Source organism: Chlamydotis macqueenii, chromosome 1, assembly GCF_036417535.1.
Source record: "Chlamydotis macqueenii isolate bChlMac1 chromosome 1, bChlMac1.mat, whole genome shotgun sequence".
Taxonomy (NCBI): Eukaryota; Metazoa; Chordata; class Aves; order Otidiformes; family Otididae; genus Chlamydotis; species Chlamydotis macqueenii.
Window position 1 is genome coordinate 15245980 of NC_141556.1, and position 17741 is coordinate 15263720.

A 17741-nucleotide genomic window follows, 5' to 3' on the forward strand; every position below is an offset into this window, starting at 1 on the left:
TTCCTTGTATCAAATTCAATTACAAGTGCTTCATTTTTAAGCACAAACACACAAGATGCTGAAGCACAGATGTGCTCACACCCTAAAAACCACCCTCTTCTCTTCTCTAGAACCGAGCTGACTACAAATTCAATCACTGAACCACAAACAGCAAGCACGCCAACGGAGCAGCTCTCCTACAGAGGACTAATGACAGCACAGCTACGCTCTGGTCTGTGTTTGGCAACAAAGAGCACAGGAATGAAATCTGATGCCCAACACCACAACTTTAAGACACAGTCAAATGGCTTATTATTTTCACTGCCAGAACTAAACTTTATTTCCATGTGTATTACATACTGGTATTTGATGCCAAGTACATTTAAATTACTTTAACAGAGGACTTAAGTGAGGAATATTTATTCTTCACTAAACAGGTTAAGAAGGAATGTAAAAACCTATAAGAAAAAACTGTTTAAGCTTTGTTTTGATTTTGGCAATCCAAACAGTTAAGTACTCTTCTGTTCTCTCCTCAGATCTTTCAAAGTACCAAAAAAGCATTTTTTCATAATCATGCAGCTCAAGAAAAAAAAAATAGTCTTATAAAATCCATTTCTTATGCTAAATATGGTTACAAATAAGAGTATTAACACAAAACTCCTGATTCCTATTTTTAAGTACAAATACTGTATTATATTATGAAATGGGGATAATTAAAATATATCAATGACTACAAATCTAGTAATTTAAAGCAAACTTAAACATGCTGTTTGCTTTCATGTGGAAGAATTAGGATATTGTATGGTTCAAGTACTGCTGTAATTTCTGTCAGTTGGCCCAGAATGTCAAACCGCCAAACACACACACACACACATATTCAGGTCTGAATAGCACCAGGTGTTTTTCTTTTTCCTTCTTTTTTTTTTTCCCCTTTTAAAGATATTAACATTTAGTAAAATGAATGATGTGACAACTTTTTGAAAGTGACATGCAGCAGTAGACAGTTTGCTTCAAGTCTCCAACTAATTAAGCTGAAAGTTTTAGACAATACAGAACGACTTCTGATGTATTTCATGGTACACAAGAAAACAGTGCTTCTACAGTATATCCTCAGCTCTCAAGTACAAAAATATCAGTTATGGGTAGTCAATAGTTATCAAAATTTTTATTGGTACAGAATGAAAGCAGCATTTACTTTATTATTTCTTAAACCATACATCATAAAATTCCCTAGTACACATGTGGAGGAGTGAAATAGGCTCTGTACTATTTACCTGCTACTGATCCTAGGTCCAGATTTAAAATCTTTTCTGGCCAAATACAAACAATATAATAAATAGCAAAGGGAAGGCAGTTCCTCAGTGAAAGGTCAGCATTTAGAGTCTTACTAAAGCACTATTTTTGAAACAATACATCACTTAAATGTATAATTACATACACTACAAGTGGAAAACAAGCTTTTATTACCAAGAACTATTGAGACTGGGCATAAATGTCTTAACCACAAACCCTGGAAGTATTATGGGTGCTTTGATATGGCCCTTTTTGGTGAAAGAATAAGAACAATGAAGTATGGCTTTTCAATCTTCCTTTTATAAAATTTTGTAGGCTTAAATTATTTTAGAGGACCCCTAGCATTTTTCTGTAACATCATTTACTAATTAGAAGCATTAATTACATTAGTATATTAAGCCATTGGCTGACAGTTGATCACCAGCATAACACGGGAGCCATTTGTTTTTGCTGTTGTTTTTTAAGATAGGGAGGTACTTTTCTAAGCGAGAGCCATCCTACAGTACTATCAAACACTTCAGAGGTTACTACATTGCTTCTCAAATAGAATCCTCAACAGTTTTGTTTTCCAGCAGATATTGAAATCAAGCATATGCAGAGAGCAAATACAATCAAGTGCAGACAGTTCAAAAGTCTCTCTCAAACATATTGTTTTACAGTTACCCTCTGCAAAATAAAAGACCGTCCTCACCCCAATGAGATGGGGCAAGAAGGGGAAACAGGTCTGCCATTCATGTAGGAGTTTGGCTAGCATAAAGTTTTATTAAAGTTGTTAACAAAAATAGTTAAACATTTTTACAATTTAACATCCAGTCTGACAAAAGGCAAATCAATGAAAAAATACAAAAAGTAAAAAAGTGCACTACCCAGTCCAGTATTTTGCTTTAAAGTCATGTCACTTACAGTATATGAAAAATAAACCCAGAAGTGTAATTACTTTAAAATACACCGCTTCCATATTTCAGTATTTTACACATATATTCTATAGTGGAAGAGGAGATCTCTTAAAAACTTTACTCTTAAAATATTGAGGTGCATACGCCAAGTGGGATAGACCTGGCAAGTTAAGTTGCAGTAGAGAATCCTTTAAAATTTGGCATTTCATTTACATACCTTACCACGCCAGCAAGGCCTGTAGTATCTAAACCTTCTAATAAGAACAGTAATTTTATTTAATGTAGATTTACTAATACAGACAACTACAAGAAACGGTGAGGTCAGCAATTGTATGGGATCTTAAGGAGATACGAGTCCTGATTTAGTCATCAAATGGTACAATGCAACAACAAACTTTAAGGCCATGTTTTATTTGCTGATTAATGGACAAAAGGCAATGGATTTCCCCCCCCCCAAATATTTTCTTGAAAGTCTGTGCTCATAAAAATCATGAAAAGTTGGAAAGACTTAATTATTGAAACTTTAAATATATTTTACACAATCTTGTTTGTACAAAAATACAAGTTAAATATAAACATAAAGCAATCATGATAATTTTATGTAAATCCATTTTGTGATATTCTGTTATATATAAAAAAGTTTCTCAGCTCTGTCTCATTTGTGAAAAGATCAATACCAGATTGAATCACTACTGGCAAAGGGCCCTAAAAAGCACACTTTAGCATTAAATATGTTTTACAATGTAAGTACCATTTCCTCATTTCTTCTTTCTAAAGACTGGCAAAAGATAGGGCAGTATGTCCATAAACCAACAAATAATTTGGCTACAATGTCATAAAACACAAACACACAAATCTGTACAATAAACCCAGTAGCTATGCAGTACATACTTGTTACACACACACATACACAGACATGGAATGAAACTTAGTGAGATGCCATTTCTAGTTCACTGTTCTTCAGCCTGGCATTTTGTCTTACTTCATCAAATGAGTATGACTTCGTTACCTTCCCATTCTTAAATACTGTATGAAGAAGATCCTGCAAGAAACACCACTGATTTAGCAAGAGTGATTTGGCAAATGAACAAACTACATACCTTACACTAACTCAAAAGCGAGCACCCAAATCCAGCCTGGTAAGACTAGGGCTTTCGACTGTCAAGATACTAAAACTCTACAGCTTCTCCTGACACCTTTCACTAACGGTCAGACAGAAGAAAGGATTTAGGCCATCCTGCGCACAGACAGAAACTTTATGCTGAAGTAGTCCCTTAAGCGAGTTGTCCACATCTGGTTAAAGCAAAATACACACACTCTAAATATACCTCGCTAGAGCAGCTAGTCAGAAAGGCAACACTCAACCAAGTAAATACAATTCAATTACAGAGGTGTAAACAAAATCTTTATTTCCCTAGAGCAAGTAAGAAAAAAAAAAATTTTTTTTTACAAATTTTTCTTCACAGTCCCCTTTGCACAGTATCAAGAAGTGCTTACAAACAGCACACTGAAAGAGCACTAAGCACAGCTTTGTACAGAAAAGTTAGCACAAAAGCAACGTTGAGCAGCCACTGTGCTTCATGACCTACTGCAAGGACCTGTGGCTTAGGGAAATGGGCCCACAAGAGAGTACCTTTCCCTGTCATTTCCTAGGCATGCCCAGAACCTGCACCACACAAATAAGTCTCTCTAATATCCCAGGACAGAATGCTTCTTAATGAGTTATTTCATCTGTCAAAAATGAAGGAACTATATATTGCCTAACTTCAGAGCCAAAGTCTTGTGATTTAAAGAGATTTCTCACCATTAGATCCCTCCCCCTCTACATATACAGACACATATATATGAATGTTCATCACAAACATATATACATGCATATGCGTATATATTTTGAAAGTCTTTTCCTAGATCTAACGTTGTTTGCTGTCTTGAAATTTCTCAGAGAGATCTCAGTTTTATGCTTACTGTTACATAGAACAGTACGCCTAGTAGTACCCCTCTGCCCAAGTAGCACAGAAATTTGCTTCTGTATACCAGAAAACTCAAGAAACTTCCAGCTTCTAGAGGCTGAAGTGCAATTTGATAACTTACTTTCAATCGTCTTAATTCAGGAAGAGACACAACATGCAGCTAAACATTTCATTGCTTGTAAATTGAAAACGTAAGAGATATCAAACTGAACGCCTAAGACTGGCATAAAGTTTGTGCTTTTTTTAGTGAAATAGCATTTCGATTTGCAATTGTAAAGAATTAACACAAGGAAACCGAATTCCTGGTTTAAATTTACATCTTTGAAAACTGGGCAACTATTCCACATACAGAGTATTAAGATCTGAAGGGACTATTTAAAAAATCTTGATGGGGAAGCAGAAATAAATTTTAGTTAGGTCTGTCCCTCTCCCACCTTCAGCTCGAGTCACTATACGAATTGTACAGTATAGCCCATACAAAACTACTTGGCTACCATATATTCTGCAACACTGAGACATTAGTTTGCAGAAAAAGCAAAAATATTGCCTTGTTTCTGAAGACAAACAAAAGTGAAATATCTCTAATTGTAAAGGCTGAACATTCTACTAGCATTCTAACATTCTGCTGTTACTGAATTTGGCACTGGGGACACTTCTGAGGTAATAACACAGAAGCTGAACAAAAAGACAATCAAAAATAAATTCTGAAATTAAGTTATAACCTGCTTTTTCTCAGTCTATTTTTGTATGAAGACTGATGTAATACATTTTGAAAATTCATACCTGTCCATATTCTTCAAGATCTCCCTTGCCTTCTTCAAGCGTCACATAATCTCCACCAGGTGTCCTATGCAACGACAGTCTGCCTTTCTTTGACCTTTTGTTCGGATCAGCAACTGGATCCTTGAAGACGTTTACCTAAAATGAAGGGAGTGTTTTTTTAAAAGGAACGGGCTTTGTGGAGCTTGAGTACCTAATGCAGATGGTGGTAATGTAACAGGAAATATCAAACAGGTTTTCGGCTGAGGAGGCCTCTATTGAAAACATAATGGTAGAAGTAGTACAAAGACATACCCCGAGACCGTTGGTCACCACGTAACTACATTTGAAGGAACAGTTTAAGAGATCTCTGGTTAGTTTCTGCAATAAAGCTCCACCAGATCCAAACGCAATATTCTCAATACTCCATTTATTCTTCTTCATTCCCTCCACGATCTAATAAGAAAAAGAAAATTATGATGGAGCATACTTCTAGGCCATGCCATTCTTCCATAAAAATTATTATACTACTTAAACAAGATGCTTTTACAGACAATTAAACCAACTAACATTCAGTTTCCAGGAGATGTATGCAACAATTCTGTCAACACCTGACATGCTGTTTGCATTTTTATTTGTGATTCCAGCATAGTATAATTACAGAAAGTTTTTGCTGTAAAACTATTATCATGCCAGCATATATACTTTCCAAACTAGGGCAGCACAGTAATGCAATGCCCAGACAATCAAAGCTCTAAAGAAAATAAAAGACCAAATGGGAGTACTTCAGAGCCTTCCAGTTTCTCAGAATTATGGGAAGAACTCAATGTATCTTGAAACAAAGCAGTCATCCTGCTCATCAACTTCAGGAAGTTATTACCCAGTTTGACCAATGACTTCAACAGATCAGTTCTCCTGAAAATCACATTGTCTAGAATTAGATTAGCGATTTTGAAGACAGAAATGGAAATATGTCAAGCTGCTCTAGAAGTTTGCTTTGCCGCCTTCTCAGGCAGGCACAGAAGAATGTGAACTACATCAACAGTCAAGTTAAAACTTACTAGGTCATTTTCCCCTACCCTCATTCTATCCAGACAAACATGACATCCTCTAGCCTGGAGTAACGTGTGCTAGTTTAGTCATGCTCATAAATGGCCAAGATTTGTTTCCCTGATCTGTTACCCTTATGACAGCCTGAAATTATGGTTATAGCCTCTAAGAGAGTGCTGGAACTCCCATCTCCTAATGATTTTTACTAACAGAAGTGGGTGAGAAAACTTCAGACTGGGTGAAATAACAAAAACCCATCCATCCAGAAAAAAGGAAGGTGAGAAGCAGAATGGAAGGACATAATCTTTGCGGAACAGTGTAGAGTTTAAAAAAATCAACATTATTAGAAATCTGCTAATCTTTTTGCAGTCTTGGCTGCCTGCATCAAAAGGAAATGCCAGAGTAACACTGAACAGGACTGTTTCAGGAGCTGCTGATGTCAAGCCACTTTTTTTAAAAGATAGCCAAGGCAAAATTAGTTTCACACACACAGAGGAAAAAAAGAGAGAATTCCAATTTCAGACAGTGGCAAACAGGTAGCTAATGTAAACAAAAAGTATACCAGTATTTTGTTTATCCATTTAGTCACACGCAGACTGTCTCTTCACAGATACTCTCAAAGTCTGAATGCCTGACAGAGGCCAGCCAACAGGAGAGGCAGACTGCAGAGTCATAGCCTTTTGAGGGTATGCTCTGAACATTGTCCCACTACAGTTTTAGCAGAGATTGCCCCAGCAGAGGTCTCATCAGTGAGTTTCCATCATTCTAATGGTACCAACTATTCAGCTCTTCATCCAAGCAGCCAAGTGAAATGAATCTCAGGCCCTACCACCATGACCTTCCCTTAAGGGAACCTTTGTATCCTGAACAAATACTCCCTCAATATTTGACAATCCTGTGGATTTTAGCAATAGTTATCGTATCCTTTCAGACAGTGACCGTGCACAAAAGCAATCTGTATTTTCAGGTGATTAGGTTCTCCTGGAAGCAGTTAAAAGGGGTACCCAGGGAGCATAAAGGATTGAAATGAATGCAATTCTCCCTTAAGCATCTCAGAAATAACTGAAGATGAAAAAAGGGTAAGAAAAGGGGTTTTGTATATCCTTTCCTTAGGCATAAGGCCCAATAGTACCACAAGAAACTACACTTGACTGGACCTGGACACAGACTCTGCTTACCTACACTGTCTTTTGAAAAGGCAAAATGTAGGTAAACTCCACCTGGACTCTGATCAGGTTAGGTCCAGATGCTGACCAAGCCGTAAGCCATGTGAACTGCTGGCCAAGCCTGAGCCAATATATTCCACTCCTTTTCTTACAGAGTTTTATAGATCAGGTCTGACATTGAGCTTGCTTGAACATGCCTGCAAGATGTAGCACAAACTACCTGGTATAAACAACATCCTACCAAGGCACATGATGCTGAGACTTCATGTTCACTGATACTCGTAGGTTAACAGATGTTAGTACAAGTATAGCATAGCTGGGACGTGGCCACTTAACCTTCTTGCCTGGGCGAAAAGAAATGTGAATCCCCTTTCAGATAGTGTTCCTGCTCTCATTTACAGATGGTTTCTCCATCTGGTGCCACAGGCAAAACTCCTCGCTTACCTTGGCTGAAGAACTGGCTTCCACCTTTACACTCTCTCCCAAGGGACTTCCTTACTGAGACTGATCTTTGGCTGGTGAGGGGTGGAAGGGAAGAGAAATCAAGACTAAGTTGAAAGACAGTTCTGACTCTACCAGTGACCCGCAGCAGAGGCCCAGATAACAGCTTCCTTAGACACAGGGAAGAGATGGCAAACAGCAGAAGTAGTAGGGAAGAAGAAAAGGGGAAGATCTGAAACAACTGAAGTCTCCTCCAAAGGAAAACAATACAGAAGAATTTTTTGTCTCTCAGTTTCAAACCTACACAGGGAGAATAGTTCAGGTGTCAAGGTTTTAACCAGCTTCCTCTGACCATTATGAGCATGATTAATGTATCAACTGTGACCCCAGATTAGAGTACTTTGTTTGTATAAAAATGTAGAGGCATCTGGAAATTGAATGTTCAAAGAAAATCCTTTGAAAGTGTAGTATATTGTGGAGTTAGCAAATTGGAATGATTTTTAAAAGTGAAAATGCTAGAAGAAAGTCAGAAAAGGTTCCTTACCTGTTCTACCAGCATGCCCTATTAAAACAAAGAATTTTAAAATCCAGTTTATACTCTGAGTTGTTTTCTATATTGTTGTTTCAGATAGTTTGGATAGTTAAATGAGACTGATCAGTCATTACTCATTATAGGTTTTCCTACTGTACATTTAATCTGTTCCACAACAATAAATCATGCCTAGAATCTAAGACTGATATGGAGTAATTTGAATAATCACTAGCACAATCTACAAGAGGGGCAAAAAAAGATGGCCACAACAATACATTCATATTTGTTCATGTAAACTTGTTTGAAAAAGATGAACTATACTTCAGGGTTGGGTTGGTTTTGAGGTGTATTACTTTTTTTTTTTTTTTTTAAATGGCAAGCTGTATTACCCAATCTTCCAAAAGTCAGCATAGTAACCTTGGTTTTGCTGACATAAGAGGATAAAGAGATCCACAAAATTTAAACATGACTAAAATTAGGCTGCAAGATCATGGTCTTTTTGCTCCAACACTACTTGCTGTCAAATAAGTACTGTCTCCTTCCTTCCTGCCTGCTTCTCCCAGCTCAAAACAACAGTTTTTCTCTCCTGTATGGTGCTGAACTCTCCTCCCCTACCCTTGTTTTTAAGAAGTTTCCTTCAAAACTACACCTTCAATATTTGAGTGCAAGCACACTTCAAATGGTACACAAGTAATGAGCCAAACCAGTTAATTACTACCATTGCTATAGCACAGCAACCATGCAGTGTGCCTTAGATGTCAATGAAAGGACCAAACACTGCCAGATTTTGATCTGAATTAGACTTGACAAGCAGAATGAAAGCAAACAAAAGGAGAGACGGTGGGAAGGGAAGGGTTACAACAGGGGGATTAGGAAATGTCTTTTATTTTTTTTTATGCATCGTAATAATTCCCTGTGGAGTTTTAATGAATTTGTTTTATGCATTAGGAGATCACTGCCAGTGTCTGGAATGAAGGGGCAGGGTGGGGTCAGCAGTCTCTGCTGCAACATCTGACTACTCGTAACAGTCCAGATTAAATATTAACATTGCCAGTGTCACCCTGACACACGAACAGGATCTCCTACCTCTTGCAATGTGTTGATATCCACACCATCTCCTTGAATAACTCTGAGATATGGTGGCAGCAACTTGTAGCCTTTTGAGTTCTCTGTAATAGGAAACCTCTTCCCTAAGATCTCCAAAACCTATCGAAAAGAGAAGGGAGACAGTTAAAAAAAAAAAAAATACTAAAACCTGGCATTCCGATTAAGAAACACCATTTCCACATTTGAGTGATGCTCTCTCTCTCAAAAAAAAATTATCCATAAATATGCTCACATATCCTGCTCTAAATCTATCCACATAGGCACACAAACAAAAAGCATGCCAGCCATTGTGGTGGTAGCCATTAGATTAAGGCAGTCACAGACCATATGGCCATTACGAACTTGTACCTGAGAGCTAATCAGAACTATGCTTCCCTCTTTTCTCTCTGGTTGCTGCAAGTTTTCGCTATTAAATGTGTCAACTGAAAATTCTGCTCTTTTGACCTCCCTTAAGATGGTGGATGAGGCTTTCAGTTTTCTGCAATTTAATTTTAATTATTGGTGGCTAACAAAATACTTCAGTTACGAGTTTTTCTTATCAGCTCTAATAAAGATTATTCAGAGTTCCTACCTGTGATATGTCACTTGGCCCAAAGGGAAAAAAAAAAAAAGTGTTAAAGCTGTATGGATCTAATTTGATGGAGTACCAACATAACGAAGATCTCCCCTATTTTCTTATTAAAACAGGGCTGACAGCTACTCAAATTCAAAGGTATCAACAGCTTTTATTATAGAACTGCAACAATCATGGTGCTCTCTAAAGAGCTACAAGGCAAGAAGCATTTTTCAGCTTGCAAGTCATGTGCCACTGACTTAAATGCATGTCTTATAAAAGGGACAAGAGTGCTAAACTTTTATTTGTAGCATAAAACAGTGAATTACATTAATATAGGATGCCAAGATACCAAGACCTGGTGGTAAGAAGTCTTACCGGCCTGACATTTATTAATACTGAAGTTGTTTCCCATTTGTTATTAAGTGATGAAAGTTTCTCTTTATAGAATCATTCCAGCATCATTAGACCAGCAAAACTGGTAACTGTTGTAAAAGCTTCAAGAATGGTATGCAAGAATGGTTTTGATGAAAAAGATCAAACTATTCAGACTGCAAAAGAGTTTCCATATCTATAATGAGATGAGGTAAATGTTTACACTTTTCATAGGTCCAAATTATCCAGCATCTGCTATCTACTATGCATATCAAGTTAAAGCACCATGTTCGCTATGTTTGTTAGCCGGTCAATACAAAAAAAAAAAACACCAAAAAAAACCCCCCAAAAACAAACCCCCCAAAAACCCCCAAAACCCTAAACAATTGGCCTTCCCAATCTTGTATACAAATGACTTGAAGAAAGGATTACCTTTAAAACAGTGTCAAGGGGATTCCCAGAATCTGGTCTAATAATAAGTGGTGCCTCCGGACTTCGGGCTTCAATTATATGCCTTAAGTCATCACCCCATATTTTTTCACATGCATTGTAAATGTCGTAGCTGTCACTAACCACAGATACAGGCACTGAAGAAAACTGTGTCACTATGTGTTCAAAAGCATCTTTTTCATGATCTTTCCCCCAAGCTGTTATGGTACTGTAAAGTCAATTGAAAAATCCACATTAGAGCAGCATTTATATGTTAAATCCCACATTCTGTATTTCCTGCCAGTAACAGTTCAAGATGATAGCAGGCAGTATGGTTACAAGACAGCATAAACTATGTGTTTATCAGGTCTGTCTTGCATGGATAGTAAAACATACTATATACACTAAAAAACCAGCATCCTGGATTCATCTTTGGCAACTCAGACAAACACTTGACACATTAAACTTCTTTCACATGTAAATATTTTATTTTTTTTTAAGCATTTGTGAGAGAGTTTCTCTTTGAAATCTGAAATTCAGGCAGGGCACTACAGATGCAAGACCAGAACATCTGTTCTGGCAACTTCAGACTACAAAACGGGAAGTAGAGAACTAGCAGCATATATTAGAAGAATCTTAGAAGAAAACACAATTTATTTTCTTTTTTAATAGTAATTTAAAACCATTATGCTCACTCATACAAACATTCTCTTAAAGGAACCTCAGGGCATTACCCTTGGTTCAAGGGTAGAGGCAAGCACATAAAACAGAGTTGCTAGGAGAGGTGATAAGTTATTGCATGCCGAGTGATCTGCAGTGGCTGGCTGTATGCGGCTACCACAGACAGCTGACATAATTGACTTCAGTAACTCATGTGTGAACACCTAAAAATGCTTTCATGCAAAGCATAGGTATGCAGTAAGAGCTATTGGCAGTCCAAGGAACAACCCTATTAGCACATCAGAGGCAAGAAACACAGTCACAACACAACTTCACATTGGAGGTTGTGGAACAGTAGAACAGTTCTGGAAAAAATTGTGCCTCCTGCACAACACTCTTCTTGTGTATTAACTTGGAAAGGGTGACCGCAGTCTGCATTTGGCAATGAAAACTTCAACTATAGAAGTTTAAGCTGTCTGCTCTCATACCACCACCTCAATATGCAGTGCAAGACACTTGTTCTCAGACTCCATGTGTTTGCTTTTGTGACAAAGAATTTTATAGTTGCTTGGGCCATCATTTTTGGATTTTACTGTAGTATTAAGCTAAGCTAAGAAGAGACATAGGCAAAATTTGTCACTTCTACCGATCAAGTAGGACCTCTGGAACAGCACTACAGTGATGGTCCAGAAAGTTAAAAGCAGTGTTCCCTTGAAGATCATCACTACCCTATGAGGTCTATTCTAAGCCTTATCTGTCTTGCAATCCTAAGTGAAAATATTTACTATTTAGAAGCACTAGATTGTGTACTTGATGAGAAAAATAAACAAACCAACCAAAACAAAACTGTCCCTTCCTTTATATTCTGCTCATTTCAGTAAGCAGACATGCAAGTGAAATCCAAGGATTTGTATTCACTCCTGATCTTGTACAGGACTTGAATATAAAAAATGAGAGTAGTTCATCTCAAATGTCTGTTTAAGATCAGTTCCTTACTCCCTAAAACTCATTCAGAATTCTTAGTGAGAGACCAAGGATTTACCATTGACTGAATTAGTTATGCTGATGGGAAGCTTTAGAAGCTGCCTCTTCTGGCAGAACATGCTCTGGGAGAGTCCAGAATTGCAACTTCATGGTTTTTTGGTTTATGATTTTATGTTTAAAACAAAATTTTAAGTTCATAATGTGAATCCTCAATATCTATTTTAACCTGTAAGCCTGCAAGTCCATTCTAAAAAGAATCATCCAAATTTACTCTAGACCCTGATAAGAAGGTTATAGTTAAAAACATTTAAAACACATTTATAGTTAAGAATAACCTAACTGTTGTGCCTCTAGAACATTCAGAGGCATCAGTATTGAACTTCAGCCTCAACAGCTGGATCAGTGATGGCTAATACCGTGTAAGTGAAATAGCTTAATATTTCTGAGTACAAAGATGGATAAGAAAAAAAATCCATTTTGTTAAAGCTATTTTTAAAAAATGCTTTAATAGCCCAATATCTTACCTGTGTTCAGCAGCTGGAACAGAATATCCTGGGACTGGATCTTTTGTACCATAGTACTTTTTAATTAATGCAATTCCTGCTACAGTGTCTGTTCCTTTGAAGTTCACCAAATGAGCTGAAGCTCCTATTCCTGCAGTCTAAAAAAGATGCAACTTTCAGTTGCCACGCCAAATATAGAAACCTAAATCCAGTCACCACCTAGCACTAGTTTGTAACAGCAAAACTCTGACTCAGTTGCCGTTTCACCAATACCCTCTTGATGCATTTATATAGGAAAGGCAGCTTCCATATAGACAAAAGCTCTCCCGGTCTGCTGCTCACAGTTCAGATACATACTTACCCCCCACCACAATAAGTCCAAATACAGTGTTCTATGCATTCACAATTTCACTGCTGAACAGGGACACAACTGTTAACAGATACATGCTACAATCCTTTATAGTTAAGAACAATTAGACTTCTCAAATTATTAGATAAGTAGTATTACCTCTTGCGAAGAAACTCCTCTGTAGCCGAAGTCATGCAGTTTATACTCCAGTCCTTCTAAGCTGCCAGAAGTCTCTAGTAAATATTTGGCCAAAATCTTTTTCTGCTCTCTAGAGTTTGTAGCCACTGTGATTGGATACCATGACTGCACAAGAATAGTCTAAAACAAAACCCATCACATTATTAGGTGTATGTTTGCTTAGGACTAAAATCCCCACTTGGCATATAATCAAGCACAAAAAGGTCTATTTATTTTCATGGCCCATTCAGAAAGTACTGATGCCTCCAACAGTTTGCTTTAGGGATAAAGCAATTAGCTTTTATAATACCTTTATGAAGTATGCCAGGTATTAACTATCTCAGGAGTTATCGCTCCCAAGTTAGAGACACACAATTCTCCCCATCCTCCTTTCCTTATGGATAAAAGTACTGTTGTGAATTTCCTGTAAAGTTATTACAATCTCTTGCCAGGTAGGGGGAAAACGTCGGTGCAGGAGCACTAGAAAAAAGAATAATCATCTGGGCTTAGTTAAAGCAGAAACTGAAAGCTGCCAGAGATTTCTTTTAAATCAATAAGGGATTCAGCCTTTAATTTAAGTGCATTAATATTTACTTAGGAAAAAAAAACATGTTAACTTTCCAAAACTGACCTCAATCCAATTTGTAAGCCAGTAGCACTCTGGATCTGTGTTTTCTACTGTGAAAAGAACATTTCCTCTTGGAATTACAGAGCCCTCAGGAACAGCCTTTATTTCTATAGGAAGATGGCCATCGTATTTCTGTGTGATAAACAGTAATATTGTTAAATAACAGGAAAGACTAGGACCTACCTCTCTTTTGACTGCAATGGATAAAAGTCAAGCTGTGAGTTTACTGATAAAGCTTTTTTCTTCTTAATTTCTTTCAACCCAAAAAATTATTTGATTTGTTTGCACACCCACCAGCCCAAATAAATAAAAAAAATCCACATTTATCAAAAAAGAAGGAAAATAGTGTAACCTAAAAAAGTCTCTTTATCAGACTAAATGATCGTTATCAGCTGTATTCCTTATGAAAATTAAGTCAGGAAGGCTTAAATATTCTATAAAAATACAGAAGTTTTACCCACAGAACAATAAGTATTCGCTACTCAGTTTTCTTCAATGCTTTCACATGAAGCAAGCTAAAAAAAGTTTAGCTATCATCTAGGCCTTTAAAAATCTATAGTTTGGCTTAGTATAGATGTGTGCTTTGTTAATTTATTAGAGCAGGATCCATTTAACATATATTTCAAATAATATTTTATAATCTCGATTATTCACTAAACATTAAATCTAATTTTGAAGTGCCATTTTTTTTGTCAAATTCAGCCTTTCATCTCTGAAGGACTAAACACCGTGTGAAATATGCCTTCTAAAAAAGAGTAAGTTGCAAACAGCAACTCTAAAAGAGCAATTACAACTTTCTGAAAGAGCTTTGCAAGCTAAACTGATAATACTTAAAGATGTTTTGTATATTAATATTTTGTGACAGAAAGCTTCTCAGGAGATATTCTTTAAAGGCAACAAAAATTGCATCAATTCAGAAAAGTTACATAGATTCATAAGTAGTATCAAAATGTATTCTCCAGTGCCCAAAACACATCAGAAGTCTCTTCTGCACTACAGTTTAAAAGTTTCTACCAACGTGTAATATGCTGAAGCAAACTGTGTTTGTATACCACACATAGTTTAGTTGTCAGACTTGGAGATGTCTGTTTTGGATTAATAAAGGACAACAAAGCATTTAAAAAGGCTCAAAATAATTTATTACTTATTCAATTGAGATAAAAATATAGTTAAGTGAAAAAAAAAAACCAAACAAAAAAAACCCAAAACAGATTTCAAAGTTGCTATAGGTGTTGATTTTGTCCACAGAAAAAAAGCAATAGGGTCATGCCACGGCACTATAGTATAGCCCTTTTCAAAATTTTTAGGTACAATCAACTTGTACAATTCCAGGCTTACATCTCTATCACTCATCATCAATTCCTGCCCTCTTCCAGCCTTTACACCACTCCCTTGTCCTCCAGACAGTCCTCTCTTCCACCCCTTCACACTCTCAGCATTTACTTATTCATTTAGTCTCTGTACAAATTCATGCATGTACATTTCAATTTCATTTTGGTACTTGCTCCCTCCACTTTACCTAACACAACATATTAGGCAACAGAGCCAGAGAGCAGACAGTGGTAGGTATGTGAAAAAAAAAAAAATACATATGTTATTCCTATATATAGATATTATATATATACACACACACATATATGAATTCAGTGAGCAGAAGCAGACTCTGTGTGCGTGTAAGGGCACACAAACACCCAAAGGCTACAAACACTTCCAGTTTGAGAGCCATCAGCATCCACGATCGAGAAGCGGAAATCATATTGTTATATATATCTATATACATGCAGTTTTAGCAAGAAAATCTGACAAAGGAATAAACAATTGTAGAGAAGGTATGCTGAGAGTTCGGTTGGTTTTTGGTTTTTTTTTTTGTTTTTTTTTTTTTTTTTTTTTTGAGTAAACCAAGAGCATGTGTTGAAACCAGATTAGCTAAACCATGTTAAAACTTAGTGTGGACAGACATGCAACATTAAAGGCTTATTAATTCAATTTAGCCAAAGAGGGATCAAGATTACTTTAAATACAGATGAGAACAGTTCACAATGTATAATATAGCTTAAACACAAATATGGATTAATTAACATCTGTAGTTACTTCAAACGGATGCAAGGCCTCTATAAACCTCTCTAACTCCCTCTTAGAAAACAGTGGCTTTATTTACCTTCCCTTTCAAGACTTAGTTGAAATTAACCTCTCTCTTGCATGCGTTATGGTCCATCCTAGTTGCAAGATGACATCCAGATATATCCACAGACAGATGCCACCATCATTTACATAGTCAGGGTATCCAGAGGAAAATAAATGCAAAGAACTAAAAATTGTGTTTTCAAATGCCAAATATATCCATTCACTAGAGCCCACAATGAAGCTTAGCATTTAATTAATCTGCAGAGATTAGAACAACTCTGATGAATGCTATTAGTCTGAATCTGCTGCTTTTACAGAGGAGAGATGTTTGCAATTACTTGAAGACTAACACCTTTTTAAACAAAAAGGGAAGAGGATAATTGTGGAAAGACTTAATTTGGAAGGATTTGTGTGTCAGAAGTGCTCAAGCCTTGTATTTCATAATAATGTTAAACTTAAGTATCTCTGAAAAATTTAGGGAACAATTGAACAAAACATGTATTTTCTGCAACTACTTACACATGCAAGAAGTTGTAATGCTGTCTGCATTAGAATAAAAACGGTTATGATAAGTTACAGAAAGCAATGCAAATAATGCAAGCAGCCACTAAGCACTGTATTATATATGGAGACTTGCCAATGAGCCCTCACTTACACTAGCTGGCTGATGGCAGCCATAAATCCTTATTACCTGCAAAGCCATATTTGGCGTCTGAAAGAATGGAAATTACTTTTCTCTAAGGAATTACAATTATGTGATTATTCTTTGACAGCTGCTACTCCCTGTACACTAAACATAAAAAGTTAAATTTATCCAGTCTTTACTATCATGGACCAGACTACGCAGTCTCTCTCTCACTCCCCCCACCCTCCGAGAGAACAGGGAGAGAAAATATAAGAAAAACGGCTCGAGGTTTGAGATAAGGACAGGGAGAAATCCTTAAAGTTACCGTCACGGGCAGAAGTTTCCTACAAAAGCTACCACCTTAGGCCCCCCCCTACCAAACAAAACCACGACACATGGTTAAAAGGACAGACTGCTCTATTTATGCTACAGTCGATTCATAAATCCTTCATGACGATCTCATACTATTTTCATGCATTTTTACCTCCAGAATATAGTTCCATCCCTTTTCGTTGAAGACATCATCTTGAAAATGCTCCCTATATACTTCTTTGGCTTCCTTGATTTTCTCTTTGGTCACCACTTTACCTGTGGTTTCAGAAACAGATGAAAGCTTAGAAACTTATGATATTCATCAATTTACAAAAAATAATAAATAAAAGGTTCAGACACAGAAAAGTTATTTTGCCTCCAACAAAGACGTGGAGAAAAGGTCAAATGCAGTGTACTAGCTATCTTAAAAACAAATTTTACTTTCATTTCCTATAGAAATCAAGAAACCAACAGGATAAAATACACTTGTGGCTTGCACATGACTCAGGAACAACTGAGATTATTACTATTTTATGATGGTTAATAACCTGTCAAGAGGTTTAGTAGCAGTGCTTTTCCCAGAGGAATGTGGTGATTGTGCAAGTTGGCACATGCAACAAGCCATAGCACAAAGGTTAAGCTACGCTGCTCCAGGGAGAATCCCGGTGGAGAGGCCTTATACCAGTCTTTGATTAACCACTTCTGCGATAGAAACCGACAGACTAACCACATTATCTGAATAAGCATTGCTATTGTTTTAGGACCAATCATCTACTGGAAACGTTAGAGAATAATCCTCAGATTGCTAAGGAGAAAAGAAACAAGATTA

The 17741-nt window shown here is 36.8% G+C and overlaps 1 protein-coding gene across 1 annotated transcript in view; it reads right to left on the bottom strand.

The window, feature by feature from the left end:
- Positions 1-288: 288 nt before the first annotated feature.
- Positions 289-17741, bottom strand: part of NAMPT (nicotinamide phosphoribosyltransferase) — a 30326-nt gene continuing 12873 nt past the window's right edge. Inside the window, exons 3-11 of the mRNA XM_086746450.1 lie at positions 17085-17188; positions 13855-13983; positions 13206-13364; positions 12719-12855; positions 10554-10779; positions 9173-9292; positions 5213-5353; positions 4922-5056; positions 289-3210 (exon numbers count right to left, since the gene is read on the bottom strand). Of these exons, the coding sequence (XP_086602576.1) occupies positions 3097-3210; positions 4922-5056; positions 5213-5353; positions 9173-9292; positions 10554-10779; positions 12719-12855; positions 13206-13364; positions 13855-13983; positions 17085-17188 (1265 nt within the window). The 3' untranslated portion in view covers positions 289-3096. The remainder of the gene's footprint in view (positions 3211-4921; positions 5057-5212; positions 5354-9172; positions 9293-10553; positions 10780-12718; positions 12856-13205; positions 13365-13854; positions 13984-17084; positions 17189-17741) is intronic.